This window comes from Aegilops tauschii, chromosome 5 (assembly GCF_002575655.3).
Source record: "Aegilops tauschii subsp. strangulata cultivar AL8/78 chromosome 5, Aet v6.0, whole genome shotgun sequence".
Classification (NCBI taxonomy): domain Eukaryota; kingdom Viridiplantae; phylum Streptophyta; class Magnoliopsida; order Poales; family Poaceae; genus Aegilops; species Aegilops tauschii.
In genome coordinates this window covers 386,545,271-386,571,809 of record NC_053039.3, presented here as the reverse complement: position 1 = coordinate 386,571,809, position 26,539 = coordinate 386,545,271, and the positions used below count along the sequence as shown (strand labels likewise).

Genomic DNA, 26,539 nt, shown 5'->3' with positions numbered 1-26,539 from the left:
GAGGTGTCCGGATGTGGACGCCGTTATTTGAGGGATGACTGGTCAGTGCCCGCGGACGCGTCCGCGGCCGTTTGAGGGCCGGATTTGCCAAGTCCAGCTGTAGATGCTCTAACCAAGCCCATAACTATGTCCACCCACCTCTTAGTAAAGCTTAGCTTGAGCATAATAGCTCGCAGGAGGGCCACTCCAACTTATCATTCAGTATATGATTCTTGAAGTCGGAAATGCATTGCAGCTCTCAGGTGCCATACACCCCTATATGAGTATGGCATTAAAGAAATAGCAGAAAATAAAAATAAAAACTGAAATTTTAGGATATCAAACCTGGGTGCCCGTTGTACACCCGCATTCACTTTCGTGGGGAATAGGTGCATGTGGTATCCGTGACGAAGGAAATACGATCCGACATACGATCCATCCAAAATTTTCCCTATACATAGGTTTTTTTAAAGAATACGTGGTATTTAGGAACGGAGGGAGTAGTAGTTTTATAAGTATAATTCAGTATACTGTTTTTTTTAATCAGTATACTGTACCCTTATGTTATGGAATATGTACATGAAAGCGATCACTGATGTCGGGATGAAAGAAAGAAATAAATAAACAAATAAATAACCTCGTACAGGAAATGCGCACAGCACGTTCTTCACCGCGTTCTTTCACCCTACGTACTCTAGCTCTAGCGCGATCATGGCCTGCGACTTCCAATGCTTGGCCTTCTCGAACCCATTGATGAAGTACTCAAAGTCGTTGACGGTGGCGTCGATCTCCTCCTCCGTGTTCATCACGAATGGGCCCAGCTGCGCCACGGGCTCCCCGATGGGCTCGCCGGCGACGAGCACGAACCGGAGCGGCTTGTCCGACCTGTTCCAAACCTCCACGCCGTCGCCGCCCTGCCCGAGCAGCAGCAGGTGGTGCGCCCCCGCCGGCTGGTCCGCCGTCGGCCCGAACACGCCCTCGCCCTCGAGCACGTACACGAACGCGTTCCACGAGGCCGGCACCGGCTGCCGCACGGGCGCGGTGGCGTGCGGGCGCACCGTGAAGTCGAGGTACATGGTCGGCGTCCGCGTGCGCACCGGCGACCGGGCGCCCATGGCCTCCCCCGCGATGACGCGCACCGTCACGTCGCCGTCCGCCGACGTCGTGGACGCGATGTCCTTGCTCTGGAACTCCTGGTACCCCGGCTCGACCCTGGATCGAGCGCACGTGTTAGTCATGGAGGCGCACATGACGCGGTCAGACGGCTCGCGTGACATCGCGGGAGAGAGGACGGTGAAGTTAATAAATGCTCACATTTTGTTCTTGGAGGCGAGGTTGACCCAGAGCTGGAGGCCCTTGGAGGTGCCGGGGCCGGCGGGCATCTCGGAGTGCACGATGCCGCGGCCGGCCGTCATCCACTGCACGTCGCCGGCCTTGATCGTGCCACGGTGGCCCTCGAAGTCCTCGTGCGTCACCGCTCCCTGCAGCCAGCCAGCCAGAGGAAAGGGTCGTCAGGTCAGAGCGGTTAGCCAACAAATCTACTACTGTATGCGCGCCATCGTTGTCCCGTGAACATTCCTACCAGTACTTAATTTCACACGGCTTCTTCAGTTATCTTTGGACAAAGATTTCGTTCTCATTGCACAAAAGCACAGGGGGTGGTTGGCGTACTAGGGAGAGATCGATGCCAGGCTACCGAAAGCAGGACCCGCGTTCAGATGGCTTCTTCGAGTGAAGGGCAAGAAAAGTTGCAATTAAGTTTGACAAATGAAACGCGCTTGTTCCCCGTTGCATGTTTGGTTGTCCAAGCTGCCACCGCCGTTACAGCTCAATGGGAAGTATTGCCAATGTATTTTGGTGTGGATATTCTGGACTTTGATGCTGCTAGCTAGGTTTATTTGGCAGTTTTCTAGTGCTACTAGCTAGCACATCAAGAACAAAGTGCGCGCGATCGACAGCAACGGAAATGCATGCGTACCTCGAGCATGTAGGTGACGGTCTCGAAGCCTCGGTGCGGATGGTCGGGGAACCCAGACGGCGCAGAAGCTGCATGCACCAAATTCGGGCAAGGAATGAATCCATTAACGACGATTCCAAACGAAAATCCGAAGCAAACGAAGGGAAGAGCACCCTGCGGCGGGACTCACCTGAGAACTCGTCCAGGACGAGGAACGGGTCGAAGTACCTCAGCTCGAACCTGCCGATGCTGCGGCGGACGACGGCGCCGGCGCCCTCGTGCTGCGGCCGCGCCAGGAACCGCCTCGCCACCTGCCGGGGCTGCTTCACCTCCATTGTCGACATAGCTAGATACCACCAGGCAAGGCAGAGGCAGGCCAATGGATCGATGTATGTGTATGGAGCTGTGGATATGGAAGTACTACGACGGCTTCGTCGCGGGTCTCTTATATAGGGCGCCACGGCCGGGGTGCGAAATCGCCTTGATTCCGTTGCCTCCTCCGGGTACGGGGGTCGAAGGAGAGCGACAGTTCCTCCCTCATATCTCTCTCTAAGGTGTGGCGAATCGCCCAGCTAGTTTCTTGACCTTTTCTATCTTAATCTTCTTAATAGAGAGAGTCCGTCCCGAGGCGCATCGCTCCAAAAAGTCATGTGTTCGACAGCTCGATGTCGCCGTCGCCGTCCGCCGGTCACGCTGACGCCACGCGCACGCACGCCTTTCCCTCCGCCGCTCCGCGAGCTGCGTGCGTCTGCCTTGTGCCAGCGTCGCGTCAGCACCGTGGTTTACCGGCCGTCGCGGGTTTTGATCTTGATAACTGTCCTGTCACCTCGCTGTTACTAAGGCCTTTGGAATTACCGGATGGTCAAAAGTTAAAAATGTTGCCTTGACGTGGAAACCAACGGCCGTGCGTGTCGTGGCGTCGCCATGGTTTTTGTTCTTCAAAGCCACGGCTCCATGATTATCCTCAGCTGGCTCATCCACGGCTCTTGAGTGACGGCAGATATTTTCTGAGGAACTTGGTGAGATTCCAGTTTTTACCAGTATAACATTTTTTTCACACAAAACCACAACTTCTGTCCTAATGATTCACATAACATCTGAAACCACAAATTTGATTGCTAAACTAACTGGCTGGGCCACTTGTCAGGCTAGAAAAAGCCACCACGTTAACCCTCCGCCTCGGGGCTAAGACTTCCGTGTCACGACTAGCAAAAAAAAACACCACAATTTAAAACGTGGTAAAACGCACCGAACGCTATCATTGACAGTGGCAAAAAATACTGACGACAAATACTAATTCCTTCGATGACGTCTCCAACTATCCGACTCATCCATCGGGCTGAGTCGGCAAAAAAAAAAGTGTCACGCGAGCACGTTGACTTGGTCTTCCTCTTTCTCCTTCCTCACTTATTCCTCGATCCTTCACCCCCACACGAACAGTCGTACAAGATCCGACACCCCCGACAGCCTCCTTCCTCCCTCTTGCCTACACCCCCGCCGCCCCCACCTCCATACACGGTGTCATTCCTCCTTCGCCGGCCACGTCGCCCCGTCCCTCCACCACCGGCAGAGCTCCAGTTGCCCGGTCGTCTCCCCACATTCCCACCAGCGAGATCCCGGGTCTAGTGGTCGGATCCGCATCACCAACTGCCAAAGGTGGGGAGGTTGCGCCCTCTTCCTCGACCCCTCCACGTCTCTAGCATACTCCGTGTGATGCCCCCCCCCCCTCCCCAATCCACGCTGACGGTGAGCTAAAATGTGGAGGAGGAGGGGAACTGGAGGAGAACTTGCACCTCGCGGCTTGCCATGGTCAGCGTCCTCCTGTCAGCGTGAGGTCCGGAGGAGCGAGGAGGTGCGAGCTTCACGGCGAAGTTCCTGCTTGACGCCGCTAGCCATTGAGAAAGAAAAGGAGGGATTTTCCCTGGATTGGTCCCACATGCCCTCATGGCACTTTTTTTTGGCCAACTCGGCCCAATGGACGGGTCGAATAGTTAGAGACCTCATCAAAGCAATTACTATTTATCAGTTATTTTTGACGTGCCCAATAAATACTTTGTGGTCTTTCCCCTTTTCTTTTACAGTTATTTTTGACGTGCTTGTATTGATGCCCAATCAGACTTTTATTTTTATTTTTATTACGACACTTGAACTGGTTCTACCGACATGGTGATTGTATTGTTTATAAAGCGGGACAAAAGCGAGATTCAGAGTTTGAACAGAATACCCCACAAGGACGATTCTCTCAAACTTCTCTTCCAAATGTGAGCTGAAACTTTTCAAGCAAAATCAATGGAGTATTTATGATTTCCAGCGTTCGTTTTTCAGAATTTTTTGAAACTCCTAATTTAAGTAAAATTTGAAGTGGGAGCGCATAACCCAATTGCCCCTCCATGGCCTGGCAGATGGGTCCAACTAGTCATTTGAACTAACATGCATTTCTATGTGAATCCAATATGCTTAAGAGAGTCATTCTGCTAACTTTTTTATCCCAACATGCAAGCATGCCCCCTCATCGTACAATTATGAATGAAACAAGGCCCACGTCAACGTACAATTATGCTTGGAAAACACCCACCACAACATTCAACCACGTATGAGAAAATATTTTCTAATTCTACTTGTATTTAATAAATACTCCCTCTGTTCCCAAATATAAGTCTTTTTAGAGATTTCAACAAGGGACTATATACGGAGCAAAATAAGTGAATCTACACTCTAACATATGTCTATATACAACAGTATGTTGTAGTCCATTTGAAATCTCTAAAAAGACTGTTGAGCGTACGTTGTCCACTACATATGTATAGGACTTGGGTCTGTATTTATACCGTTGTATATCTCTCTCTTCCTCGTATATTTGTACATCTTGGAAGACAGGTAGAGGCCGGTCCATCCTGTACCTATATATGTGCACCATGCACACGGTCAATGATTATCGATACGTGCAATCTCATTCTTCCTAACTAACATGGTATCAGTTTAGCACGACGATCCTCTTCCTCCCTTCCGCACCAGCCCGCCGCCGCCGCCCTCTTGCGTCGCCGCCGCGGCTGTACGCCGCCGCCATGTCCTCTTCCCCCCGCAGCCGCCGCACTTCACCTGCCGCTGCTGCCTACCCTCCTCCTACCTCATAGCCGCCGCGCCACTAAACCCTAACCCTACCAGAACCCATAACCCCACCCCACACCGCCGCTAGCCAAACCCACCCGAGCCGCCGCCGCATTCCCTCCGCCGCCGCAGCTCCATGGCTTCTCCCCACTCCAGCAACTCAAACCCGTTCGCCGGACCTGAGCCCGACGCCACCGCCGTTCGCGATCTCGACATCCACACCCGCGTCCCCATCAAGCTCGACCAATCCAACTTCTCGTACTACGCCTGGAAGACCTACTTCAACCTTGTCTTCCGCGAGTACCATCTCCTCGAGCACATCGACGGGTCTGTTGATGGCGACATCATGGCGGGCGATCCGGACAGGGCGGCCATTGAGGCCTCTCTCATCCGTTGGTTCTACCTCACCGTCTCGCCGGACATCTTCCACACAGTCGTCTCGGAGAACGACGACGCGTGTGCCGTATGGACCAAGATCAACGCCCTCTTCACCGACAATAAACTCCAACATCTTGTGTTTTTGCAGCAGGAATTTTTCGGGTGCCATCAAGATGACTCCTTCATCGATGACTACTGCATGCGCCTCAAGCGGCTCGCTGACGAGCTCCGTGACAACGGCGCCAAGGTGTCCGACAACCTCATGCTAAGCACCCTCACCGCCGGCCTCAATGAGGATTTCGGCAACGCGGCCTCGAACCTCACCCTGCTGCCGAAACCGGCTTTTCACTCCGTCGTCGCGTATTTATGCTTGGAGGAACGCCGGATGAAGAAAGTCAAGGCTCGCGTCCACCACACCGCCCTCGCCACTGGGACTTCTCGCGGGGCGCCTCCGTTGGCCCCGCCTCACCCGCGCCCGCACGTGCCACCGGGGTACTTCCCCCTCCCGTCGGCCCCGCCCGCGCCACCCGCCCCATCGCATCAGCCACAGCAGCAGGGCGGTGGCCGCCGCAACCAGCGTCGCGGAGGCGGCCGCTCCGGTCCACCACAGCAGCAGTAGCAGTCGGGGTACGGGGGGCTCCACGTCATCACCAGCCCTCCCAGCCCTGGTCGATCGGCGCCAATCCATGGACCGGAGTGGTCCATGCGTACCACATGCCGGTGCCGCGGGCATCCTCGGTCTGCACCCCGCCGGCCCCCAGGCGCACTTCACCGCTGCCCCGTACCAGGCGGGTGGCGCCGGCTACCAGGCGAGTGGAGGCGGCTACCCGCTGCCGGCGCTTGCTCCTCCGGTCGGTTACCCGCAGCCGGGCGGCTACGTACCGCCCCCGCGCCGATCTAGCCCGGGGCCTTCCACCGGCCCCGTGGGACCCTGCACTCCTCGCCACGCTGCACTCGGCGCCGTCTCCCTCCAACTACGGAGGTAGCGGTGATTGGTACATGGACACAGGGGCTACCGCCCACATGACGTCGCACCCCGGTAACCTTGCTTCCTCCTTTCCGGTCACCACCTCGAACCGCATCACCTTCGATGACGGTTCCTCCGTACCCATTACTCATTTTGGTCATAGTGTATTTCCGTCTAAGTCTATGCCTATTAACATGTCTAATGTTCTTGTCTCACCTAACCTCGTTAAAAATCTTATCTCCGTTCGTCGTCTTGCACGTGACAATCCTCTCACTGTTGAATTTGATGGTCTTGGTTTCTCTGTGAAGGACGCCCGTACACGGATGGTACTCCACCGATGTGACAGCCCAGATGACTTGTACCCGGTGCACTCCGCCTCCACCGCCACCGCCACCGCCACCTCTCCGGTTGCCCTCTCCGCTGGTGTCGACCTTTGGCATGCACGCTTGGGTCACCCCAACTCCACCGTCCTTCGTCAGATTCTCAAGAGTTTTTCATTTTCATGTAATAAATTCGACGAGCACACTTGTCATGCTTGCCGTCTCGGGAAACATGTTCGTCGACCCTTTAGCGAGTCAAACACTATTTCTACCTTTCCATTTCAGTTAATTCATAGTGATGTATGGACATCTCCCATTGCGAGCAACACGGGCTTCTTAAATTATCTTGTTTTACTTGATGATTTCTCTCATTTTGCGTGGACGTTTCCACTCCGTCGCAAATCCGATGTCCTCGCCACCCTCACGGCCTTTTACTCCTACATCACCACAAGTTCGGGCGTCCTATTCTCGCCCTACAGACTGACAACGGAAAAGAGTTTGACAACGCTGCCACTCGCCACCTTCTCGCGTCTCACGGCACCACCTTTCGTCTCACGTGCCCCTACACATCCCAGCAAAACAGCCGCGTCGAGTGGATCCTCCGCACTCTTAACGACTGCGTCTGCATGTTGTTGTTCCACTCCAACGTGCCCCCTCGGTTTTGGCCCGATGCTCTCGCCACTGCCACTCTCCTAGTCAACATTAGGCCATGTTGTCCCCGCTGGAACTACACTCCGCACCAACTTCTCTTTGGTTCTCCTCCATCCTACGATGGTCTCCGCATCTTCGGTTGTCTGTGTTACCCTAGCACCGCCTCCACTACACCACACAAACTCGCCCTTCGCTCCGTAGCGTGTATCTTCCTAGGATATCCCCCTAACACCAAAGCTTACCGGTGCTACGACCCCGTCTCCCACCGTGTGTACACCTCTCGACACATGTACTTTGATGAGCGGGTATTTCCTTTTCACCAGGTACCGCCTTCTGTAGAGGATTCGACGCCTTTTGACGGTGTCCCGACGCGTGCCCGCAAAGCCACTTCAGGCATGGCTGCTTCGGACGCGGCCTGGTGCAACCCCCGGCGCGGCCCCATGTGGCCCCGGCGCGGCTACTTGCGGCCCCTCCCGGCGTGGCCTCGGCGCGCCCTCCCGCGGCGGATCCCCAGGCTGCGGGCCCCTCTGCCTCATCCCCAGCTGCGGGCCCCTAGGCCTCGGTCCCGGCGCCCCCCCCCCCCCCCCCCGCGGCTTTGGGTGGCCTTTCGGCTCCCACCCCGACGGGTGCTGCGGCCAGCGCCGCCCCGGCTGGCCCCGCTGCTCCGGCCGGCGCCGGCCCCGCTGCGATGCCGGGAGCGACGGACTCTTCGCCATCCTCGTCCGTTGCTCCTGCTGCAGCCGACCCGCCTCCTGCTGGCATGATGACGCGGTCTTGCACCGGTATCCATCGGCCCAGCACGTGCTACGCCGCTGATGAGTATGCGTGCGCGGTGTCGACATCGTCCTCTCCACCGTCGCCCATCCCCTCATCCGCACGCGTCGCCCTTCGTGATCCACATTGGCTCGCCGCGATGCGCGAGGAGTTTGATGCGTTGCAGCACAACCGCACGTGGCATCTTGTTCCGCGACCCCCTCAGGCCAACGTCATCAGTGGCAAATGGGTGTTTCGTCACAAGACCAACCCTGACGGTTCTCTCGAGCGCTATAAGGCTCGCTGGGTGGTGCGCGGCTTCCGCCAGCGCGCCGGCGTGGACTTTACCGACACCTTCACCCCAGTCGTTAAACCAGGCACGATTCGCACGGTGCTTCAGCTGGCGGTCTCCCGTGCCTGGCCCGTGCATCATTTGGACGTTTCCAACGCATTTCTGCACGGCCACCTCATGGAACGGGTCTTCTGTGAGCAGCCGACTGGCTTCGTCGACGCTGAGCATCCCGACCACGTCTGCTTGCTCTCTCGGTCTCTTTACGGACTGAAGCAGGCCCCCCGGGCGTGGTACCATCGTATGGCTGGGTTCTTGCAGCAGCTTGGGTTTCACACGACTCGCTCCGACGCCTCTCTCTTCGTCTACCATCAGGGCACTGCTACCGCGTACCTGCTGCTCTATGTGGACGACATCATCCTGACGGCATCCTCGCCTGGGCTTCTTCAGCAGCTCACGGTTCGTCTTCATGATGAGTTTGCCCTCAAGGATCTGGGAGCGCTGCACTACTTCCTTGGCAATGAGGTCGTTCGCCGTGCCGACGGTTTTTTCCGCATCAGCAGAAGTACGATCATGAGCTTCTTGAGCGCGCGGGTATGCTTAATTGCAAGACCGCCCCCATGCCTGTTGACACTAAGGCGAAGGTTTCTACTTTGGAGGGTTCCCCTGCGCCGGATGCCGCATTCTACCGCTCCATCGTCGGCGCCTTGCAGTATCCCACCCTCACTCGGCCTGACTTGCAGTATGCAGTCCGGCAGGTGTGCCTACACATGCGCTCCCCGCGTGATTCCCACTGGACTCTGGTGAAGCGTATTCTTCGGTACATACGCGGCACTATGACCCTGGGACTCACTCTGACGGCATCCTCCTCCATCGACATGGTCGCCTACTCCGATGCTGACTGGGCTGGCTGCCCGGACACGCGTCGCTCTACGTCAGGCTATTGTGTCTACCTCGGGCCCTCGCTGATTTCGTGGTCGTCCAAGTGGCAGCCCACGGTCTCTCGCTCGAGTGCCGAGGCGGAGTCTCGGGCAGTGGCTAACGCCGTTGCTGAGTGCTCTTGGCTCCGTCAGCTCCTCCAGGAGTTCCTTTTGGTGGTCCCCAAGGCCACGATCGTCTACTACGACAACGTCTCCGCCGTCTATCTCTCCGCCAACCCTGTCCATCATCGCCGTACGAAGCATATTGACCTCGATATTCACTTCGTTCGCAAGCAGGTGGCTCTTGGGAAGGTTCGTGTTTTGCACGTTCCTACCACTCAGCAGTTTGCTGATGTCATGACTAAGGGACTACCGACCCCAGTCTTTGAGGAGTTTCGGTCGAATCTCTGTGTCTCCGGTGACGCTTCGACTGCGTGGGGATGTTGAGCGTACGTTGTCCACTACATATGTATAGGACTTGGGTTTGTATTTATACCGTTGTATCTCTATCTCTCCCCCTCGTATATTTGTACATTTTGGGAGACAAGTAGAGGTCGATCCACCCTGTACCTATATATGTGCACCATGCACACGATCAATGATTATCGATTCGTGCAATCTCATTCTTCCTAACTAACAAAGACTTATATTTAGGAGTGGAGGGAGTATATTACGACTATACATAATCAAATATAATAAGTCATGTGTATATCTAATTTTAGTTCTCATATTATCAACCTAGAAATTTCAAATCAATTCCTGTAACAGCGCCTGCCTGGGGCATACTCAGGGCCGGCCCATAGGCCAGGCAAACGGGGCGCCCGCCCTGGGCCCCCGGCAGGCAGGGGCCCCAACCCAGGTATTATTTCCTCTATAGTACTAGGAAGCCCAGAAAAACAGCGAGAGTAAAGAGGGCCCGTTCAGCGTCGCTCATTCCCGTGCTCCTCGACTCCTCTACCCCAAATCCCATACTCCGAAAACAGCGCCGCCGTTCCCGAGCGTCTCCGATTCCTAGATCGCCACCGTTCCGAGAATCTCCGACTCCTAGATCGCCGCCGGCCATTAATGGGGACTAAAGGCACAAATCGGCTGTCCTTCCTTCTTCTTTGTTCTGCTCGTTCCCCATCAGCTAGATGTTGGAGACTTGGAGACAGTACGTGTTCTTCTTTTCCTCCTCCCCATAATCCTGTTCATCCTTTCAATTAAGTAGATGTGCCCTCCAACGACTCCACATCTCTTCTTCTTATTTTATACTCTTCAGACTTCAGTGGATCTAAGTGTGAGTGCTCAGCAGTCAGGAGATTAGGGGAGCTCCTGAACTGGACAAGGGGGGCAAATTATTCAGTTCATGGTGTTGTGTTCTCGTTCGTGCTGACTTCAACCTACAGATCTGCTGATTTGGCCACCTACATCCACATTCAGGTGCTTTTGTTCCCTGTTTTAATCATTTTATGCTGCTTGTTCTTGTTTATTGACATGTCCTCTAGAAAGTATTTATCTGGTAGTAACAAAAGGAAGAGAAAAAAGCAAATAGATGAAGAGGTAAAATCCCTAAAAGGATCACTTGACAAATTTTTCAGACCTGGTAGTTCTTCTAGAGATCCCCTAGAACCAATTGGCCATAGCAAGTGTTGAAGAACAAGCAGCTGAGAAATGAAGTCTCCATTCAAATTTAGGAATACAAGCTATTGTGGAAAGCAAGCTTCTGCCGAACTACATCATTTCATTAGTTCACCTGATCGATAAAAAATTGTACTATCAGTTTTAGAGTCCAAATTAAGAAGCTATGTACTGGATATTACTTTGCTTTTGAAATATAAAATATTTTGAGCTTTTGAGTAAACAGGGGCCCCTTATTGCTGTCTTGCCCCTGGGCCCCATATATCTATGGGCCGGCCCTGGGCATACTCTAGTTCACTAAAAATTTCACTACGTTAAAGCTCGACCACATCGATCAACAAACGGCTTCTTATATCGGCGGTCTTAGTCTTCGCTCCTTCGCTCACCGTCCGGCCATCGGCACCCGGGGCGGCATCCTCTTACTATGGAACGAGGATCATGTGGAGGTCTCCAACATTCACCTCGGCACTTACTTGATCTCGGCTAGCATCTCCATTCGCGCATGTGGTACCTCCTTCAAGCTCACTACGGTCTACGGCCATACAGATCACGCCGAGAAAGAAGCCTTTCTCTCAGAAGCTATCGCTGCCAAGCCTTCTGACGACTCAAAATGGCTCATCATTGGGGATTTCAACCTTATCTACCAAGCGGAGGATAAGAACAACAACAACCTGGACTTCCGCCTGATGGGTCTCTTCAGAAGAGCCCTCACCAACTGTCAGCTTAAGGAGCTGAAGCTGCAGAACCGGAGGTTTACTTGGAGCAACGAAAGGGAGACCCCTACTCTTGTGCGTCTGGATCGGGCTTTCTGCAATGCTGCTTGGGACCTCATGTTCGAGAATCATGTGCTACATGCCATGTCCTCATCCCTCTTGGACCACTGCCCCCTCCTCCTTTCCAACCAGAGTGGCCTGCGAAAACCGCCTGTCTTTCGCTTCGAGTCCTTCTGGACCAAAATGCCGGGGTTCAAGGAGGTGGTCCAACAAGCTTGGTTTGCGCCCTCCTCGCACTCTCAACCGGTCCATGTCGTCAATCACAAGCTCAAGGCCACGGCGCATGGGCTCAAATCTTGGAGCAAAGGCCTCTTCTTTGATGGCAATCTGCAACTCCTCATGGCCCTGGATGTCATTCTGCAGTTGGATATTGCTCAAGAGTCCCGTGCACTCTCCCAGGAAGAAAGATGGCTCCGTGCTAATCTGAAACGTCGGGTTAAGGGTCTCGCTGTTCTGGAAAGATCCCGCAAACGTCAAGCCTCCGGAATTCGCTACTTCCGCGAGGGCGACGCCAACACCAAATTTTTCCATCTACGAGTTAATGCGAGGAAGCGCAAAAATCACATCTTGAGACTCAAGCATAACACTGGCTGGGCTGTGACTCACGATGATAAAGTCGGGCTGATCTTCGACCACTTCTCCCGCGCTCTAGGGCGGCCTCCTCCTCGTACGTTGGACTTCAACTGGGACGCCCTGAACATCACCACCCACCCCTTGGAGGATCTGGGCCTGCCTTTCTCTGAGGATGAGATAAAGGAGGCTATTGATGACATGCCTGCGAACAAGGCTCCGGGCCCTGGCGGTTTTACTATTGCCTTCTTTCGCTCCTGCTGGGATATAATCAAGGATGACCTTATGACCGTCATCAATGCCTTCTCCGAGCTGTCTGCATCCAATTTCCACATCATCAACACAGCCAATGTCGTGCTTCTGCCTAAAAAGGACGGTGCAGAGTCCATATCGGATTTCAGGCCCATCAGTCTCATCCATGTGGTTCCGAAGATCATCGCCAAAGCTATGGCACGACGTCTCAGCCCGAAGATGAACGACATTGTTTCCCGCAGTCAGAGCGCTTTCATCAAGTCTAGAACTATCCACGACAATTTCTTGTATGTCAGGAACACCGCCCGCCGGTTACACCGCTGCAAAACTCCATCACTTCTGATCAAATTGGACATCGCCAAGGCCTTTGACACTGTTCGCTGGGATTACATGTTGGATCTTTTGCAACGCCTCGGCTTTCCTCAAAGATGGCGGGCCCTCCTGACGTCTCTCTTCACCACGGCCTCTTCTAGGGTATTCCTCAACGGAATCCCTGGGAGGGACATCCTGCATGGACGCGGTTTTCGTCAGGGTGATCTCCTCTCGCCCCTCCTGTTCGACATCGCCATCGACCCACTTCAGAGACTTCTGGAAAAGGCTACGGAATCCGGCCTGCTGTCTGCTATGCCTGGAGGTATGCAGGGCCCCAGGGTCTCCCTATATGCAGCGATGCTACCATTTTTCTATCCCCCACGGCACATGATGTGGAAGGCCTTTCTAGCATTCTACAGAGTTTTGGGGTGGTCTCTGGCCTCGTGACAAATGTGACCAAGAGCTCCATCGCCCCCATCCAATGCGCCGACATTAACTTGGAGGAGATTCTGGCGAACTTCCCGGCGACTACGACCCCCTTCCCCATTAAGTATCTGGGGTTGCCCCTCTCCCTCGGAAGACTTAGGCGTGTGGATCTTCAACCCTACATCGACAAAGAGGTGGCTCGTCTTAGCCCGTGGAAAGGAAAGTTCCTGAATTGTGTCGGGTGCACTGCTCTGGTTAAGTCCGTGCTCTCCTCCATGCCAATCTTCTTGCTGATGGCTTTAAAGGCTGACAAAGGCATCCTCAAGGCCTTTGCGAAGATCAGTCGTGGCATGCTCTGGGCCTGTAAGGAGGCGGTTAGTGGAGGGAAATGCAAAGTTAACTCGCAAAAGGTCTGCCGCCCCAAGGAGCTCGGTGGTTTGGGGGTTTTGGACCTGGAGAGGTTCTCCTGGGCCCTGAGGCTTTGCTGGTTATGGTATGAGTGGAAGGCTCCTGAGAAGCCATGGGTGGGCTCTGAAACCCCCAATGACGCCTCCGACCTTGACCTCTTCAATGCGGCTACTCGTGTCACCATCGGAAACGGCGCCAAGGCCTCCTTCTGGTCGTCTTCATGGCTCCATGGCGCCCCGCCAAAAGACCTGGCTCCCCTAATTTTCAAGGCTTCCAAGAGGAAGAATCGGACGGTCCAGGACGCTCTCGCTGATAACAACTGGATCTCGGACATTGCGGTGGATGCGTTCACTGCCGATCACATGGAACAATACGTCCACCTCTGGGAGCTCTTGTCGGATATCCAGCTTCATCCGGACACTGAGGACTCCATTACCTGGTCCTTGACCCCTAATGGGTGCTACTCGGCCAGCTCCGCCTACAAGGTCCAGTTCCTTGCCTCTTTGCCCTGCCAGTTCGGGAACATCGTGTGGAAGACCTGGGCCCCTCCAAAGTGTCGTTTCTTCGCCTGGATCGCTGTCCAGAACCGCTTATGGACCGCTGATCGCTTGGCGAAACGCGGATGGCCGCACCAACCTACTTGCCAGCTCTGCCGTACCTCCCCTGAGACTGCACGGCACATTCTTTTCGAGTGTCGCTTCTCCAGACGTATCTGGACGGCCGCGGCCTCTTGGCTATCTTGTCCAGACCTCATCAGCAGCATCGGGGAGGGTAGGCCTAAAGTCGTGGACTATTGGCTGGCCGTTTCGAAGTCCACCACCTCCTCCCCAATAGGCTTGCGCTCAGCTATCACGCTCATCACTTGGGAGATCTGGAAAGAGAGGAACGAGCGAGTTTTCAACAATAAGTCCTCCCTGCCTTCGGTTGTCTGCATAAGATTAGGGAAGAGGGGAAGGACTGGATCCTCGCCGGTGCTAAAAATCTGGCGGAACTTGTAGGCTGATCCTCTTCCCCCCTGTGTCGGGGGCGGTGTTCGCCCCCTTCCTCGTTTTTTTGTTTTTTGGCTCTTGCCATACCCCAGTTTACTTCTCCTATATCAATATAAGGCAAAAGCTTTTTTGCCCGTTTCAAAAAAAAAAGTTCCTCTTGTGAAAACATGACGTACAGGTGAGCTCACACTAGCTGGTTAAGCATCCTAGTATTTGGCACTCCTCCGTCTCTCCTATAATTAATTAATTATTAACCAGGCCTCGTAGTCGTAGAGCTTCCATGGCGTGGCCAACTGCCATGTGCGAGATCCCTTGACGCGCTCGCGTTGACGCACCTCCATCGACGCCGCCGTCCTGTCATGATCGCCCGCCCGGAGGGAGCCAGCTTCTCATCTACTCGCAGTCTCGCCGCTGAGTTCCGTCAGTTTTATAATACGACGCGGGTGAAGTGTCTCGCTTAATCTATGCCCCCTTTTTAAACAAAGCTCCACGAGGACTTAAAAGGAGAGGAGCGGAGCAGGGGTAATAATCATATTTAGATCAATCAATCAGCTGTAGAACCTTCTTTAATTTCGGGCCACCAAATGGCTGACCCCGCTTTGCCCATATATTACTCGTGGCTAACTCACTTTCGAACGTCCGATGGTAAAAGTGACGAGCTTATTCCGCGGGCACGAAAACTAGCCCCTGAAAAGTCACATAGAGATTTTGATCGGAACGCGTAAAATGTCCGCCACATTCTCCATTCAAACACTAATTAACTGAGAAGATAATCACATACTTTCTTCATCCAAAAAGCTTATCCTTTAAATAAATGTATCTAGCATCAAATTAGTGTTACGTACGTTTATTTAAGGAATAAGTTTCTTCAAACGGAGGAAGTACGCACGTATAGTGCGTGCCTGGAGGAGATGATGCCATCAACCACGGACCGTGACGAATTAATGGAGCGGGCAACCGGCCGGTCGATCGGGGGGAACTTTCTTGGACGCCAACATGAAAAGGACTTGGGCGCCCATGGATAAATACTAGCACCACGTGTGCTTATCGGCTTGCACCCAGAAGGCATGGTGCTGGAGTCTTGACGTCTCCATGAGTCATGCCTACGTTCTCATTTTGGACATGGAGCTACCCAAAGATCCGGCACAGGACAACTTGCCAACGAGACGATGAAACACACTATTTAATGGGTTGGGAGGTCCATGTCCATTATTCGCGGTTTTTCTGCTGGCCCCGGAGCCATAGACATAGATAGACCCATAGTGACTGAAAAGAAGAGCACGTTTCAAAAGGAAAAATGAAAAAATGGGATAGATTGTGTGCATTTGTTGCTCTGCCTTTTAGGGTCTTCGCTTCACGAGATTGTTATGCACTAAGATTACAGTTCTTATGTAAAGGGAAATGCTATCTGGGAATGTCGGGCCAGCCAACGTTGTATCTACCGTCAGATCATATGCATCAATTTTGAAGCGCCAGAACTTGCCACATCATGTTTTTTCTTCTTCATTCGCTATAGAGAGCGTCGACGCGTACAAGTGAAGGCGACAAGACCTGCCGTTTTTGGACGGATCACTAGCTGGATGGCCGATGCATCTCGCCCCGCTCGTCCATAGCATGCCCACCCACCCCACCCCCCATCCCCCTCCCGCCGCCGCAGATTGGGGACTGTCCAGGACGGATTATTGCAACGCGCCTGGATTCGAGACATTAGCGGCACGCACGTCGACCTCTAGCGTCTTCTGCGTCATATTGCCCTACCCCCGGTCCCGGACTGCCTCACCTGGAGATGGACAGAATCCGGCATCTACTATGTTGCTTCGTGCTACGCCGCCATGTTCCATGGCTCCGTCGAAGATCCCAACTCGTGCCTCATTTGGAAGACGAGGGCTATGTTGCCTATCAAGATCTTCAATTGGCTGGCTCTACTCGATCGCTGCTGGACCGCCAAGCGACTAGCCAGGCATGACCTCATGCACACGCCTTGTGCCTGTTCTATGACCAGGAGCCCGAGAGCATGTGCCACCTACTCGTCGTCTGCTCCTTCTCAAGACAGCTCTGTCCTGAGCTGCTTTCATGGTGCCGATGCACATCTAGGCCACTAGAGCGGGGCAATGTGTTCCAGGATTGGTGCCTCGTGCACCGCTGCGACATTGCCTTCTCGCAAAGGGCTCTCATCCTTGCTTCTTATTGGTGTCTGGCTTCTATGGAAGCACCGGAACAACATTGTGTTCGGCATGAAGCTTCATCTCTTCAGCACTTTCTTTACCACATCATTACGACAACATTGGCTTGACGAACATCTTGCCTAAGTAGTCCGTGTGAGGCTTCTTTCAATCCCACCCCCTGATGTAACCCTATCACCCCCTTCCCTCTCTCGTTCCTGGCTTGGAACATTGCTTGGGCAGCTTGTACTCTCTTTCTTCTACCAATGAATGATATGCAAGCTCTTGCGTATTCGGGAAAATGATCCTCGATGTAATTTTTATCATGTTTAGTATGCCTTCTACCAAAAAGGTCAAATGAAGGCCGAGCTCCATGGAGATCTTAATTTGAAAACTTCAAAATTTAAACTTTTCAATTTCAAATTACCTAGACATATGTACATGTGTGTAACGTTTCATGCCGAAATACGGTAAAACGAGAGCTACACAAAAAATTCGAGGCTTTTTAACATATTTACTATTCATCCTCAAGGTTCCAAGATTTTTGTTGGAGCTCTCAAATTAAGGCATTTCTTCTGAAAATTTACACACATACACATTACATCCTTTTACGTGTGTATTTTTTTCAGAATTTTTTGAATTTTAAAATTAAGGCCTCTATGAAGCTCAGTCTCCAAAATGTCCTACTCGCTTTGTACTTCTATAAACCTTTATATAGATCTGTATCCGTTTTAGAAAGAAAATGAAAATAATTATTTATAAATTACTGCTTAGAGCCATCTAGTTTGAACACACCATTCGTGCAAGTAAAAAAGATTGAAAAGATCGTGCTCAGACATCTATTAGTATCGACCGAAAATTAACTATTTCTACGTCAAATCGAACTAGTCACTCCCATAGACTAACCACCTTACATGCATGTATGATCATCCATCAACAGAGCACTACACATGCTCGAGTGAACCGAAGTAGCATAGTCCTAGGCAATCATCATGTTTTGCCAGCAATTTCGCAACAACAAAAAAAATCATGTTTTGCCAGCAAGCTCACCAATCATCCATGAAAATCGTAGTACTTGGCGATGACGGCGTACAGTAATCCTCGTTGTGGGTCGAGGGCAAACACGCTCGATGCCCGAAAGCCTCAGGTTTAACCGCGCCGATCCGATGGTGACACCTGACATGATCCTTCCGGGTCGTCATGCCGATTGCTGCCGTGGTCTTGCTGTGCTCGTTGATCTCTTCTAGAAATCTTTTTGGTGCAGTCGGGCTCGCTCCGACCACGGCTGATTTGATGGCGCTCCGGTAACTCGTCCCCATATCATATCATCCACGGATATTTGTGATGGGAATCGGCAGGAAAGGTGGTCCAAAGCTGCTGATTTGATGTTTCGGTTGCACGTTCGGGAGCTGTGGTTTGCGGCTGCTGGTTGCCTAGTCATCCTCCAAACCCATCGGCGTCGTCCTCGCGGAGCTGCGTCTGGGCGCGAGAGTCGAGCCCGGTGCCGAATGGTGTTTCTCAGACTAGCCACAATGGGTAGTAACATAGAGTAGTAACATGCTCATGTTACTACTCTATGTTACTACCTATATAATGGGGAGTAACATATGTGTGGTAACATACAATACTTCATTTATTATGCTATAGACTCATCTTGCCTTGATATGTGTGATGTTACTCATACTAGTAGTAACTATCTATGTTACTACATGTCTCTCTTTCTTCATTAATTGCTTGACACATCATCTATTTTATCTAGATATGTGTGATGTTACTATCTATGTTACTCCCACTATGGGTAGTCTGATGCGGCGCGGCTTCGGTAATTCCTATTTGATGCTTAGGGTGCTGCCAATGCATTGGTGCTTAGATGAGGTGCTAAGCACATTAAATAACTTAGCAACTATACTCCCCAATGCATAGGTGCTTAGCTTATGGTAGCTAAGCTTGCTTCATTTAATGATTTAGCAACTAAAACTCTTTATATATTGGTGGGTTTCCTTCATTTAAATGTTTTGCCTAAGTTCACGCGCTTAGTACTGTTTCTTCTTGGGGTCACCACTCCCATCTCTCTCCTTTTAAATAACTTGTCACATCAGATTTTTTGCCTACGTGGAAGACTTAGCACCTGTACAAGGTGGAGCGTTGGGAGGGGCCTTAGGGCATCTCCAACAAAGACCCTTTAAACCCTCGCATACGTTCTGACACAGCTTGTCATTCAATGCGGTATCTCATCGGTTCGTGCGCCAGTTCAAATGTTTGAAATTCCAAAAATGGACGCAAATCAGAGGGACTTTGCGGGCGTTCGGACAACTGTCAGAAACACGCCCGTCACCTTGGACCCATCCAAAACACTCTCCCACACACGCGTCCTCTCTAAGACTAGTCACAACGCATGTTACTACCTTTATAGTAGGGGGTAACATATGTGTGGTGTCATGCAACACTTCATTTATTAGGTTGTAGACTCATCTTGTCTTATGTGCGATGTTACCACATGCCCCTATTTCCTCATTAATTACTTGTCACATCATCTATTTTGCCTAGAGATATGTGATGTTACCACCTATGTTACTTCCATTATGGGTAGTCTAACATGAAGCGGTTGCCGCACATTCATGCCGGTCAGCGCCGCTCCAGAGCGCCAACGCTACATAGATGTCGGCCTAGACCGGGCACAACCTCTCACTGTGGTCGGCATGAAGTGGCCTATTGGCAGAAAAATCTGCCCGCAACGCGTCCTTGTCTTCGCGCCTGTTCAATGCCGGAGCGGCGTGACTGGACAGGACGAGACGACTATTTACTGCATTCAAACATGTTACCCGCCTGTCCACTTGTCAGCATTAAAATGGCGCGATGATCGAGAAACCCACTCCGACCTCGCGTTGACACAGCCAGCCGCTTGGCCTGGCCAGCACCCGCTACTTAAAACGCGGTCTCACGCGGCACCATCCACACCACACCATGTCTGCTTCTAATCCTCCTTCGTGCACCACCTCCGCCATGACCGCGAACTCTACAGCAACGTGGAAGAGCCTCCCGACGAAGCAAAAGCACGAGGTGGTCGGCCTTGCGGCCGGCTGGTAGGACCGTCATGCGCGGCAAATATAGGTAGGCTTGTCGGTGAGCTTGTTGAAGGTGAGCGACGATGACCCGACGATGGAGAAAGCCTTTGACAACGAGCTGGGCCCCTGCCCTTGTCGGTACATGTCGGCCTCACCATGGAGCAGACGCACTTCGATGTCGTCATGGCGGAGGAGTAGACGACGTCGCACCGATGTCGACGTTCTGGCAGGCGCAGGAGGAGCAGCAGTACAACCTTGCCCTCCTTGCGCATTACCGGCTGGAGGGGGGAATTTACGGTGAATTCGTGGACGAGGGGGCCGTGGCAGCCATGGACGTAGAGAACTCGGACTTCGTTGAGCAGAAGCAGGCGCTCTACGAGGCCGCACACAACGCTCGTGCGGCAGCGTCCGACACGCAGATGGTTGCAGGCACGAATTAGGCAGCTGCGCACCATTGGCGCCGCTACGGCCATGAGGCCGGCCCATCTACGTCCGTCATCGACCTCACATCAACCGGAGATGGCCAGGCCATGGACTCCGACAAGGAAGAGTAGGACATGGGAGACAACGGCACCTCGTGTTCCATGTGGGCTAGTCCGTGTCCCATGTGGTTTTTAGAAATGTAAAGAAAACCACAAAAATCTTCGCTTACCGAGACTCACGACCGCCGAACATGTGGGCTAGTCTATGTCCCATGTCCTAAGGTTTCTCAACCGGTTTCCTTTCTCCATAGTTTCTTGTGGTTTTCTTTACATTTTTTATTTTTTTTACATTTTTATATTATAAAAATAAGATTTATAAATTTTGAATTAATTTTCTTGATAATATCTTCAAAAGTTTGAAATTAAAAAAAACATGTTTTAAAAAAATAAAATAAAAATATTTGTGTGTGTTTCCAAAACAAATGTTCGCTTTTCCAAAAATGAATTTTTAAATGTTTCTTATAATTTAAAAAATCATATTTTCTACAAAAAATTAACGTTTTTCCAAAATAAACATTCGAAATTACAAAATTATACGTATTTTCAAAAATGTATTAACAAATTATAAATATATTCTCATTTTCAAAAAAAGTTCACACATTTTCAAAAAATAATTACACTTTAAAAAATGCATTTTAGTGTTTTCCCAAAAGATGAATGTAAAAAAATTCTAATGTTGTCGGCCCATTACAATAGCTGGCTGGCTTCCATGGTCAACCCAGTCGAAGGACTCCCCTATGTGGGAAGCCGACTGTAGGCCACCACGAGTGATATATAGGAGGTCCGCATCTTTCTTTTTCGCTTAGAGCATCTCTAATAATGACTAGTAGAACGCCCGTGCATTGCTACGGGCTACAATGCATATAGAAAAATCAGACAAATTATTAGCGTCGTCTTCAAGGTGGACTCACAAAAAAATTAAAGGTCGAAGCTCATTTCTCCCTCATACGTCCGGGTATGTTCGGAAATAAAACGGGCACCCGGTGGGCTCCGTAAATTCTACCGTTTATAAAATCCGGGCTCCCCAAATCCATCTTGTATGTGGGGGTGGATGAGGAGAAATGTGGTTGTCCTAACTATCCACGATGTCATCTCCAACATGCGGTCCCAACACAGAAACCCCAACCCACGATGCACCCTCCCTTTTCTTGCTGGACCATCCCCTTCCTGCTCGGTTTTTCGTTGTAGAAGGCATTTCTCGTTGGAGCCTCTCCTATAAACACAGGATGACACCGACCACAGCTTCATCATGGCACCCTCTTCCCTTCACACCGTACTTCCCCACGGACCGCCAAGGAGAAGCCCCCGCCAACCGCCCCGCTCTCCGCCCTGACCTCGCCCCCTCGTGTTGTTGTCGATCAACCACTGCCATCAAGGAGGAGGCATGCGCCGCCCATGATGCCTCTGAGCCAAGAAGACAGATCTGATGTCTCCTGAGCCTTTGTAGCGTTCTAACATTTGAATGTCGTGCAATACCACGAAACAAAATATGATGCTCATTTTTGGGCATGCACAACTGATACGTCATCGTGTCTGTTATTAATTCTTGAAGTGACCAATTAATGCATTTACCCTTCTATCCTAACAAAAACAAATTGCGACTTGGTGGAAAAAAATATATGAACCACTCACTAATGCAATTTGTTGCAAAGCCATCTTTAATGAAATACAGTTTGCCATATTTTCCAATGAAGGAAAATTATTTCGCTTAGACAGCATCATGGATGTAAACTCCCCCTCCTCCCCTCTCCCCCTCTCCCTCTCTCACACACACGACGAAGTGCACATGCAGGCCATGTCCCTTTCAAGGGATGGCAGCAGAGAGTGCCTAGGCCATGGCGCAAAGCACATCGCCCATGGTATACACGGTGGAGAATCCAAACAAGCCCAACCAAATAAGCAAAAATGGAAGAATAAAAAATTGATGTCTCGAAAGGCAACTATTCTACTTCTGAGGCTTTTAGTGTGCGCATGGAGATCGTATCCCTTTCAAGGGATGGCAATAGCCAGCGCCCAGGCCATGGTGAAGAGCACATCGCCCATGGTGTATACGGTGGAGAATCCAAACAAGCCCAAGCAAATAAGTAAAAATGGAAGAACAACAAACAATGAGAACTCGAAAGGCAAATATTCTACTTCTCGGGTTTATATTGCTAATCCATGACCAGCAGAGGAAAGCCAAATCGAATGAAGGGAGAGGTATGCTGAATAATGGACCATTTATATTAACATACATTGTGAGCTTAACACCGTACCATCCAAACAAAATGCTGGAAGCATGCCCTTGCATATCTCAACTAATTCATAAGCAATTTCCACCATGAAAGTCATTTCTTATACAAGTACAAAAGAAATAAAGAAAATATTAAAATATATCTTACTACTTGGTTTAATTTGCCATGTTCCTCTGTTGCAAAATAAACTCTAACCAGCCTATAGTCATCTTTACCTTTAATATCCCAGTATTCCTTCAAATAGAGTAATTGTATATATGAAAAAATATCTGCATCAAATGCCAAGCATACTCACTTAGAAGGGTAGTTGTTAGAGTCCAAAATCACCATAAACTACAATTTCTTATCTTACTGTTGCTGCTACTCTTCCTTCATCTCTGCTGAACTAAAGCAAAGAATGAAAATTATATGGCCAAACACTTGATCAACTGGAACCCATTATGCAAACAAGCGTTACAAAGTGGCCATAATTATTGGAAGGGGAAACTTCTCTTCACAAAGATGGAATTTGAAATGCCAAGGTCATGATTGAGATCTAACCGATATTTAGTGATATTCCCATCTGAGTTCATTGTGTGCTCTCATAAAAGGCACTACAGTTTTCCAAGCCCTCACCAAGTTGTGTTGAATAAAATGATCGGCCAACTGGGTAACACATGAATACAGAAAAGAATTTTGGCAATCAACAAAAACAATAATACGGAAAGAGATTGGTGAGAACATATATAACCTTCCAGTGTACAATTCACATAGAACAGTGTTAAATGCTTGTCAGAATTCTTCATTATTGATTCCTCCGTACAAAATTGCATCCAATTGTACCATGACACGAAATATTCTCTCATCACTTAGACAGAGTAGCAACATTAGAAAACAATATTAATTAAATCAGATTATTGATATGCCAAGAATATTGTACCGCTATGTGAGGCTTGCCCAGCACCAAGATTATCTTCCTGTTCATGTAGTGTTAGTTAATATTTGCCAATCCCGGAGCACATTGCCTAAAAACATGATGGCGCATTTAAGTTTTTAAATCCTCAATGCCAATCAACTAAAACAAAAAAAAAAAATCATACCAAGCGCATACTCACATAACTTCATACGAATGCCCACATAACCAACATACCTTGTGAAACCTTTACATTAGTACATGAACATAACAAATGTGTAAGACGGATAAAAAACTGTACCTTGTCTTAGGTAAGAGGGGACGGTCCTTTTAACTCTTAGCACGAAGGCACTGTGTTGGATGGGGTGAGGTGGGGAGGGGAGCCACGTGGTGGCCGAAATGAGGTTGGATGGGGTCAAAGTTCACCAGGCTGCTCGGCCTAAACAGCAAGCGGTATGGAAAAGCGTGGATTTCTCGCCTAAGTGTCCTTCAGGAGCTCAGTGGCTGGAGGATCTCCATTAATCAACTGTCTCTAAGCGCAAACAGGTTCGCCTCCCGATTACGGTCATATGTAGATCGAGATCGATCTCAAAACTCATCAACATAAGTCGCAGCAGAAAGGATGGTACAACGCCATCATACTTGAGGGCGTTGGGTCCTCGGTGTCCTCGGTCTTCTCGACCATGGGCGATGCCGGCGGGAGGCTCCTGCCTGCCACAGCCCTCGGCGAGGCGAGAATAGGGAGATTGTGACACAATTCAATAGGTATTTAGAATAGAGAAGCATTTCAGAGTAGCTAAAAAAGTACCAATTGTTATTGTTAATAGATTGTTATACTGGTGACATACCTGAACCAACCCATGATATTGTTATTCTGTATCTTTGTTTCATTCCAAAAAAGTTGAGATGCGTGTTTTTGTTATGTCTTTGATATCTCCACAATGATGATTTTTTACAATATGGCCAAAGCACTGTTGGAGTATGCATCATCTTACAATTGCACAAAAAGTATTGCATATATTAGAAGTTTGAATTAGAATTCAATCAAAGAGCCTGGTAATACATGAACATAAATTAGGATAAAATGACAATAATAATGTCCAACAATAGTTGCAATGGGAACTGGGAAGAATGAGAGGCAGATCAATAGCATGCAGGTTTACCAATAACAATGTTCACCAATAATTATTATCACCAACAATAGCTGTTTTCTGTTTGTAATAGGAATGTTCAGCAAATTAGAAGTGCAAACCCACGTGTTAACACACACGAGAGCACGTGCACATATGCTTGCACATCAACTCTGCCTAAAAAATTCTAATGTTGTCGGCCCGCTACAGTAGCTGGCAGGCTTCCATGGTCAGCCCAGTCGAAGGACTCCCCTGTGTGGGAAGCCGACTGTAGGGTGATATATAGGAGGTCCGCGTCTTTCTTTTTCGCTTAGAGCATCTCTGATAATGATGTATCTGCAAAACTAATTGAAATATACATCACCAAAGCTAAAAATGTCTCTCCAACATGATGTAGATGCAAAAAAAAAGAAAATCTCAGGTTTTACTCTAGATGTAAAATACATCACCAAATGATGCCAATATACATCACTAGCTGCGCCCGAGTAAAATGCAGCCGTGCCGCGCTCCCCGCGCAACGCACCCCGCATTCGCAAGATCCTGCCTTCCCACCCCGCCGTTGCCGGATCCGCTGATTCCCTACCACCGCACGCCTCAAAGTCAGTTCAATCCACCGAATCAAAGTAGTTCCGCTGCTGCCCAATTTGAAGCCGCTCTGTTGCCGTCGTCGCGCCTGAAATGATCTAGATGACGACTAGAGGGGGGTGAATAGGCATTTTAAAACTTTTACGGATTTGGCTTTATCCTAATGCGGAATTAAACTAACGGATACTTTTCAAGCACAAATCCTAAATATGCTAGGCTCAACTAAGTGCACCAACAACCTATGCTAAACAAGATAGGCACTTAAGGAAACTAGCAAGCACAAACTATATCACAAGATATGGAATTGTAGGAACAACTAAGCAATTCAACTAGCACAAGATATATCAATATGAGCAAGTATGAATTGCGAAAAGTAAAGGGTGTGGGTATGAGATAACCACAAGTGAGTCGGGGACGCGGATTTATCCCGAAGTTCACACTCGTGAGAGTGTTAATCTCTGTTAGAGCGGTGCTGAAGCCAGAGCTCCGGCGCGTCACCAAGTAACTCACCGTATCCTCCCTTCCAAGTCACCCCCAACGGATGAGCCTTGGTTCACTCGGGGTTGGTCTTGAAGGCGACCACCACACCTTTACAAACTTCTCCGGAGCACACCACAACCACGGAAGCTTCCGGAGGAACTTGACCACCTAGGCCACTTCAACACCCTTCCCCGGAGCACACCACAAAAGGAAGCTTTTGGGGGAACCTTGGCCACATAGTCTTCTTCACAATCTTCTTAATGTATCACCAAACCGTCTAGGAGGCGAAGCCTCCAAGAGTAATAAACTCACGGGCTCTCACTCGAACAAATCGATGCGGGGAGCTCAAACCAATACAACAAATGTTATGCAAGGTCAAGCAACAAATGCTCAACTCACTCTCTCAATCTCACAAGATGCAACTCAAGAAAGTAGGAGATTGAAGAGAGGGGATGCAATGGAGGAAATCAAAAAATGACTCCAAGATCCATCCACAAATCCCCCTTCACTTAGAGGGGATATAGGGGTTTGGGAGAGGTGGTAAGAGGCCCAAAATGATGTTTAGAATGTGAATGAACAGCCCCCTAACCGGTGGGAGGAAGGAGCCCTTAAATAGCCAAAACCCAAAACTAGTCGTTTGGGCTCAACGGGCAGTTCCTGGACACCCCGTTCCCGCGGGGGTTTAGACCCCGTGCACACGGGGCCCCATGCTCACGGGGGTCAAAAACCCCGTGCCCACGGGTTACCCAGGACAGCCTGCAGCAGCCCACTAAAACATGCATAACTTTGGCATACGAACTCCGGATTCAATGATCTTGGGCTCGTTTTAAAGCTTTG

General features: G+C 50.4%; 1 protein-coding gene across 1 annotated transcript; it reads right to left on the bottom strand.

The window, feature by feature from the left end:
* Positions 1 to 486: 486 nt before the first annotated feature.
* Positions 487 to 2,501, bottom strand: LOC109758486 (pirin-like protein At1g50590). Its single transcript, XM_020317344.4, has 4 exons — positions 2,127 to 2,501; positions 1,958 to 2,025; positions 1,294 to 1,460; positions 487 to 1,191 (listed from the first exon to the last, which is right to left on the bottom strand). The coding sequence occupies exons 1-4, from the start codon at positions 2,278 to 2,280 to the stop codon at positions 660 to 662; spliced, it is 921 nt and encodes a 306-aa protein (XP_020172933.1). The 5' UTR covers positions 2,281 to 2,501; the 3' UTR covers positions 487 to 659.
* Positions 2,502 to 26,539: the final 24,038 nt, after the last annotated feature.

Coding starts and splice junctions, on each gene's coding strand:
- LOC109758486 (XM_020317344.4), bottom strand. CDS start 2,280: ATGTCGACAATGGAGGTGAAGCAGCCCCGGCAGGTGGCGAGGCGGTTC. Junction 1,461..1,957: donor CCGTCACCTACATGCTCGAG/GTACGCATGCAT, acceptor GGCTGGCTGCAG/GGAGCGGTGACGCACGAGGA. Junction 1,192..1,293: donor CTCGCCTCCAAGAACAAAAT/GTGAGCATTTAT, acceptor CGCTCGATCCAG/GGTCGAGCCGGGGTACCAGG.